Raw genomic sequence first — 7,114 nt, 5'->3', positions numbered from 1 at the left:
TGGACGTCAGTGGAAACGGCGTACTTACTACCATCACACACTCTTAATAGTTTTAGGGACCAAAACCTCTCTAGTTCTGACTTCACGAACACCTTCCTGCACCAGTGTCCACTGCATTTATCATAAGATTTGACTGAAAATATTATGTGTAAAAAAAAAAAAAAAAAATAAAAAAATAAAAAAAAAATAAAAAATAAAAAAATGGATTAAAAACATCTAGCTTTTGATGTTTTCTCAAACAGGGAACTAAGACCAGTTTTTAAAACAAGATGAACTTTAAACTAAAATAATTCCTGGCTTCGACTACAGCTTGCTTTGAAATCTTCTAGGGCAAAAAAAAATAAAATAATGCATAGCTGGACTGATCTGGTACGCATGTGTGCGAATGGTCTGCAGGAAGAGAAGCGGCAGGAACTGAGGGTTGTCCGCATTCTTGAAGTTTTCCTCACGCCCAACATCCTCGTTGTCAGTCTCTCAGTCTTTAGAGAACAAGTCGGGGTTCGGACCCTGGGGAGGAGGGGAGGAGGGGGGGGTGTGGGTGGGCTTCCGCTGCGCTCAGATGTTGAAGCTTTCTCCGCAGCCACATGTGCCCTTGATGTTAGGGTTGTTGAAGACAAATTCACTGGACAGCTTCGACTCCACAAAGTCCATCTCGGTTCCCAGAAGGGTGAGCTGAGCCTTCTTCTCTATAAACACTCTCACACCTGAAAGAAAACACAAAAGGATCACTCTTAGATTTAAAAAAACAAAACAAAAACATGCAGCTTTCAATTCTAAATTTAAAGGCTTGATTGCATCATCACGCAGGCAGACCCATAGAATCAAGAGATCGTTTTCATAGAACACGTCTGACAAGATGAAGTAGGCTAAAAGATTTAAAAAAAAGCAACACATCAGGGCCTGAGCGGCCTAGTCAAAGTACAGATATAAATCCAGGGGGATTCAGGGGGCTAGTCACTTGTTATCAGAACAAGCCAGGTCAGTTCGGTTAGCTTTTTATTGTTTAATAAATCGGAGGAAATTGTATTAGGAAAATATGTCAAAACAGAGGAAGTACAAAATAGGTCACGGCAAAATTTAAATGTTGTAGTTTCCTTAATTGTGCGACTGATTTAGCAAAAAATTATGTGTCTATTATCAAATTGATGGTTATGTACATTTAATGGGTATTTGTTAAAAGTTATATTACCATCTACGGGGGCTCAAAGCTCCATGATAAATAAATATTGCTTTATTTGTTATAAAAAGGAACTAGAAATATACAAAAGAGGTTTTCAAGTGTTAAATTATAACAACAGTAGAGAAACAGTGCTCCTTCCTTAGGCTATAGCAGAAGATGCTAACAACGTTAACACCTTCATGTTACCTTCATGCTAGTAGAGCCATATTTAGACGAAAAATGGTCATTCTAGAAGTAAAGTTAAACTATTTACTGAATAAAACAACATATTGCAGGTACAACCCCTGCTTTATATTCATTTAATTTGCATTAAATGAAATGAACTAGGAATTAAACTAGGAATTTGCATCCTAGTTCTGGCTATGGACTGTTCATAACTAAACCACACTGGGTGAGAACGGTTGTTTTATTTTCAAAACAGACCCAAGGATGTAAAAGGAGTTGCCTCTTCAAACAACTCCCTTAAAAATGACAATGTACCGATAAGGTCTCTCCTTCCTTTAAAAGATTAAAATGTCTGAACTCTTTGAACCTTCTAAAGGAGACTTTTTGGCAGAAGCATCTGCTTATCAACAGCCTTGGACTTGTTGACCTTGTGAGAAAAATGACTCCATTAATCAAGGTTTCTTTGAAACAGTTCATCAAGTGTATAGTTGACTTTTATTAATCTGTTATGCTTTTGCTTTATTACAATGTAATAGTAAGTTCAATTAAAAGTAAATATGAGGAGTACAATATTAGGTAGCAACATTTTAAATATTAGTGCTGCACAACATATCTCAACTATATCATTACTTCAATATCAGCAGAGTGTGGATAGTGCAATTAAATATTTGCTGACTGTTATACTGCTTTATTAAAACTGTTTAAGGAGTGTATGTAGCTGGACCCAATTGACACGTGATGGTGATGTTAACGCTCCGTTTGAAGCTTCCTAATGATGGATCAGAACCAGGAGTGGAGAAAACTGGGAGTTATCACTACAGATAATGTCAGCTAATGATACTGTAATACAACATGTTGAAGGCTGCATGTAAGGACTAAAATTATTCATTCTATATTTAACACATAAGAGTAAATTATTATGATGTTTCTGATGCAGAATGACCCAAAACGACAGATGGTGCAGCTGACATCATTGTTTCGGGGCCGTCTTAAAGACGCCGCCGGTCTTTGCTCTGGCTGTTTTGTGATGAAGAACAACGCTCACCGTCCTGTAGCACTTCCTCGTCAGATTTCTCTCTCTCTGTCGTGTATTCCAAAGTGTAAGTCAGTCCATTACAGCCACGTGTTCTCACTCCCACCTTCAAACCGATCTGTTGGTGGAGCCGGACAAACAAATCAACACTTTTATCAGAAATAACAACACACACAGAGTGTATGAAGAACTCACGATCCAAGAAGTACAGGTCTGCTTTTATAATATATAACCAAGACATTTTAATAAAAACAATCCTCAACTCCAAACGTCTTGTATTTAAACTGCATTATCAGACATTTCAGACACGCTGAGGCCAAGTATTGGTGCTCTTGTCTAAACACAGTGGCATTTTGAACTAAACATCTATAAATCAATCTGGGAAGTCACTGCAGCCTCCTTCTACAAAACCCAACTGGAGATTTCTCTTAAAAGTAAATCAAAATAACAAAAGAACTGTATTTCCTAAAAACAGAAATGGCTTTAATGAAGGCGACTCTCAGTCAACCTGTGAGATTTGTTGCTTCTTTTTAACAAAACACAGATGAGTTCTCTGGAAAAACCAGTTTATCAAACAGCCCAACGGAGCGCAGTAAAGACGGAGGCGCCTCTGACTGAAAACGAGCAGAAAAGTTGCAGCGAATCGTTTGGTGTACTCACATATTCTGGTTTGTCCTGCAGCAACAATCTGATTTTGCTCACAGCTGCAGGAGTCTAGAGAAAAGGAAACCAACAGAGCGTAAAGCGTCAACCACAGAGCTGCGGCACATGTTGGCTTCAGATGGAGGCGTCCAGGACTTCACAGAGCAAACACAGCAATGCATACAAGCCAGAAATATGTAAAAGGTGTTTTTTTTTCCTGCTGTTTTGATACTTTTAATCTGATGTGAGAAAACAGGGACAAACTAAAACTTGTCTGAGATTCCATCCAGCACCTGCAGCGTGTCAAAATAACCCACGCGTTCACACGTGGAGGGGATTTGGGACTGCTGAGTGGAAACACATGGGCCACAAGGTGCTAATCTCTTTAAGCACTTAAAATCTGTGCTGTTGGTTTTAAATATACGGACTAGAGCTGCGTAGGGTCCTGCGTTGCAGTCGTCGTCGCAATATCCCCGAGTAAAGCACAGCAAGGGGTTGCTTGGATGCATTAACTGGTCGGCTGCTACACATTTCAGGTTTCCGTCTTCAGTTAGACGTTTAGCACCGACTCCTGCTGCCCTGAATGCCCAAACCTAAATTAGGTTCTAGTCACTGAGGTCTCAGAGTGGCGGCGGGGGCCTCGTAATGTTGGCAAACAAAAAAAAAAAAACAGGTCAAATGTTGTTTAATCCCAGCTGATAGTCAAAGCAAAGTTCAGCAATAGCATCACGTCTGTTTCCCTAAAGTCTTTCTGCCGTAGCTGTGTCACAACCTGTTATTTCATAACACCAAACAGTTTAAAAGCCACTTGTGAGATGAACTTCCATTTTTCCATCGGCAGCACGCGTTGTTTGCTTCTTCAGAAAAAGGCCGGTACCTGGTTAACCTCATTCCAGTTCCCTCATCATCACTGAGACCACGGCTATTCCTTGAGGGTTGAGTAAACGCTGCGTCACCTCGTGATGAAACGTTTACTCAAGGAGGGTTTATCTGCCGAGGCCACTGGACAAACGCGTTATCAGGCTGCTGCACTGCGAGCGGAGCCCCTCGGCTGATCGTCTCCATCAGCGACTCTGTTATCCCGCCCGATTCAAACGAGCCGCACCGACCGTTTACTTTTGGCTCCATTTCGCTGACGACAGACCGTTCGCCGCAACTAAAGCACCCGTGCATCGCGTTGGGTTTGACACCGCGGCTTAAAAGCAACACTTGGAGAAATGGCAGCCTCTGTTCTTCAACAGACACACTAACACAAATTAATGCTGTAAAAGATTTTGAGTTCAGACATATTACTAATAACACACGCAAGATCAGCTACTTCCATTACAGACATCTGGCAGACTCCTAACCGCCCCTCTCCTCTCCTCTCAGGTTCTTGTTCATTAGTGTGGGTAGAATATATTGATCAGTAGGATAGTGAAGCGTTCGCAGCACAGCGGACACTGCGCCGTCACCATCAGTTGTGCTGAAGAGGGTTGAGTCTAAAGATGAGATTTTTAATTTACCAGATGATCTGCATTCCTTTCCTTTGGTCACGCGCAGCAGGTAATGACCAAAGGAATGAGTCCAAGCAGCTAAAATGAGCCGCCTCCACAGGGTGGAGGGTTGACGTGCCTTCAGGGAAGGGGCGAGGAGCTCAAAAGGAAAAGATTAGTTGTTGTTTTTTTTCTTGCCGTCGCTGAATTTATACTTGTACTACTGGTTGCATCCTCTGCGCTAAAACAGCCTTTATTAGATGTCGCAGGTTTTTGTTCCAACAATCCCCATTTTTAAGAACCCACTTAACACCACCATCAGTTGTTGCTTTCAAGTTTCTATCTGAATTCCAGAAATTATCAATAATATTTATACGGAAAGAAATTAATATATATCAACAAAAAAAAGAAGTGTTTTTGCGTCAGGCCAGAATGTTTTCTTTGGCTGCTTTTTAAGTAGAAATTAACATATTGGTAAGTAAATGTTGGTATCATAGAGCTCCTACCGTCCCCGTTGTTGTACATCATATCAGTACAACAAATAAGGTAGCAATAAAAACTTTATCGGGGAAAACGTGCAGGCTCAGATTATTTTTTTAATCATATGACCTGAAGGACTATTAACTTAGAACATTTGCTAAAAGTTTACAGCAATCCCTAGTTTTGAGGTTTTTGAGTTTTATTGCAAAACGCGTCTAAATGCATAAACACGTGATCTTGGCATCCTTTGGTCAATTAATGTTCCTTCCTTAAAAAAATACTTTATATACAACTCGTCTGAATATTGCATTTAATAAAATGTATTGGAAAGGTTCCTAGGAAGGAGTTTTCAACGAGTCCAAACAGAAGAAGGCTCCAGGGGAGAGAGGAGATTTATTAGATTCTACAGGAGGGTCAGGCCGGGAAATGCTTCAGACTTTCCCCCCTGATGAGCTGGAGGGTGGAGCTGAGAGGAAGTCTGGGGTCTTTCTTTGACCTGGGCAGAAATAAGCAGGAGAAGATGGATATCTGCAGTTTTGTTGCTACTTGCCAGATTAGTGCGACCCGACATATTTCTATCCTGGAAATCTTTTCAAATGTGTGCTCTAGATTTGTTGTAACTTGAAAACATTATTGAGGACGTTCCTTTGAGAGAGGTTTTGTTTACAGAGATGTGCATGCTTTCCTGTCGCTAGAAACACGCACGACTAAGCTAAATTTATACATGAAAGAATTAAGATTTAGAGGAGCCTCGAAGTAAAGTCAAAATTAGGCTTCGGTTAAATGGCTCCTGTTTGGTGTTTTTTTTTGGGTTTTTTTTTTTTGTAAAATTACCAAACTGGTATCAGCAAGGAGGGTGGGACTAAATGCCCATTACGTTTTAACTTCATTTAAGATATTTTTAAGCGCGTAAATGCATATTGCCACTCTATTTTGTACAAATTAAGAAATGTATCTAATTTGATAGCCGTTGGTTTAATCGAAGTTTAGGCTTGATGTAAAATGCGTTCTGCCAATAAGCTACTTAGCAACAATTTATGCTGACCGATTGTTGTCGAGTTAAACGTAACTTTAAAGCCAAAAGAACTGAGCGCGTGCACACGTATCGGCTATAATGAAGCCGTTTCAGCAACAAAATAAACCCGGGACACCTTTTGGTAAAGGAACAAGGGCAGCGAGTCACGGACGGCTAGCTAACTTAGCCAACTTACACAACTGACACACCAACGGCCGCTAGGGCTGAACGCCGCACTTTGCAGGAGCCACGCTCACCAAGCGGAAAGCGAAACGCGTTTTTTCTTTTAAGTCCACAAGCCAAATGTTTAACTCACCAATGTTAAAGCGGCTCTTGTGGCTAAAATCTTCCTTTTATTGACCGCTCGGACGGTCGCTCGCACCAAGGAGGCAGACATGTTGATACTGTTAAAAATCATAACATTGATTTGCGCAGGCGTGTAAACACATCGGTGGGGGCGAGCCCTCGAGGCAAGGTCGGCAAATGATTGGCTAAGACTTTGACAGGCTGACGAGTCAACCAATGGTAAAAGAGGGAGCGGTCCAGAAAGATAAGTGTCATTTTCAGTTATATAACCTCGTTCTGTTACGTCCCATATGTTCTGTAAAGATCTTTATTTTATTTGATTAACTTTTTTTATATATATATATATTGTGTCGAGGGCTATATTTCTTTAAACCCTCGTGTTCGTGCAGAATGTTCTGGTTAAAACCACAACCGCACAACACGGCGAACGCCATTGTTTTCAGCTTCTGTTTTTGGATTTCGTGCCGAAAACATAAAGTTCGGGACTCAGTGTACCCGTCACGATCTAATTGTGTCCCAGCCCCGCCTCCATCATAACAAGCCGAACTATAAAGAAAGGACGGTGATTGTTTGGTAGCTTGGTTTAAATTGTTCTACCAATTTTACCTACTTCTTTTCCGAACACTACTGATAAGGTCGGAGTTACCTAATTTTGAGAATTAGTAAGGATAAGAATTTTTTTTCATTGTCCTTGCACATAAAATCTCAGAATTGAAGCTGTAAATTGACTTTGTATCATGACTTTATATAAAATAAAACAATTTTCTTTTGCTTAGTTCTAAACGTGAACTCGTGCAGATTAAGCTATTCTAACAAAC

General features: G+C 40.5%; 1 protein-coding gene across 2 annotated transcripts; it reads right to left on the bottom strand.

Moving 5' to 3' along the window:
- Window positions 1–203: 203 nt before the first annotated feature.
- On the bottom strand, window positions 204–6,444 carry isca1 (iron-sulfur cluster assembly 1). 2 transcript variants are annotated; one of them, XM_012865644.3, is made up of 4 exons: window positions 6,307–6,444; window positions 3,039–3,092; window positions 2,391–2,496; window positions 204–704 (listed from the first exon to the last, which is right to left on the bottom strand). In XM_012865644.3, exons 1-4 carry the CDS (start codon window positions 6,406–6,408, stop codon window positions 556–558), a joined length of 411 nt encoding a protein of 136 aa, XP_012721098.1. In that variant the 5' UTR covers window positions 6,409–6,444; the 3' UTR covers window positions 204–555. The 2 variants fall into 2 exon arrangements, with proteins under 2 accessions (XP_012721098.1, XP_035999913.1); XM_036144020.1 differs by lacking the exon at window positions 3,039–3,092 and having other exon boundaries at window positions 6,307–6,426.
- Between the last annotated feature and the right edge of the window lie 670 nt (window positions 6,445–7,114).

This window comes from Fundulus heteroclitus, chromosome 12 (assembly GCF_011125445.2).
Source record: "Fundulus heteroclitus isolate FHET01 chromosome 12, MU-UCD_Fhet_4.1, whole genome shotgun sequence".
NCBI lineage: Eukaryota > Metazoa > Chordata > Actinopteri > Cyprinodontiformes > Fundulidae > Fundulus > Fundulus heteroclitus.
Note: the sequence above shows the minus strand (reverse complement) of the source record. Positions and strands in the feature narration are given on the sequence as shown.

Bases quoted from the DNA above. Each gene is read 5' to 3' on its own strand.
- isca1 (XM_012865644.3), bottom strand. From the start codon at position 6,408: ATGATTTTTAACAGTATCAACATGTCTGCCTCCTTGGTGCGAGCGACC. The intron at 3,093-6,306 runs GTGAGTTAAACA...CCTTTTCTCTAG, and splicing joins CAAGAGCCGCTTTAACATTG to ACTCCTGCAGCTGTGAGCAA. The intron at 705-2,390 runs GTGAGCGTTGTT...GTTTTCTTTCAG, and splicing joins CGAGGAAGTGCTACAGGACG to GTGTGAGAGTGTTTATAGAG.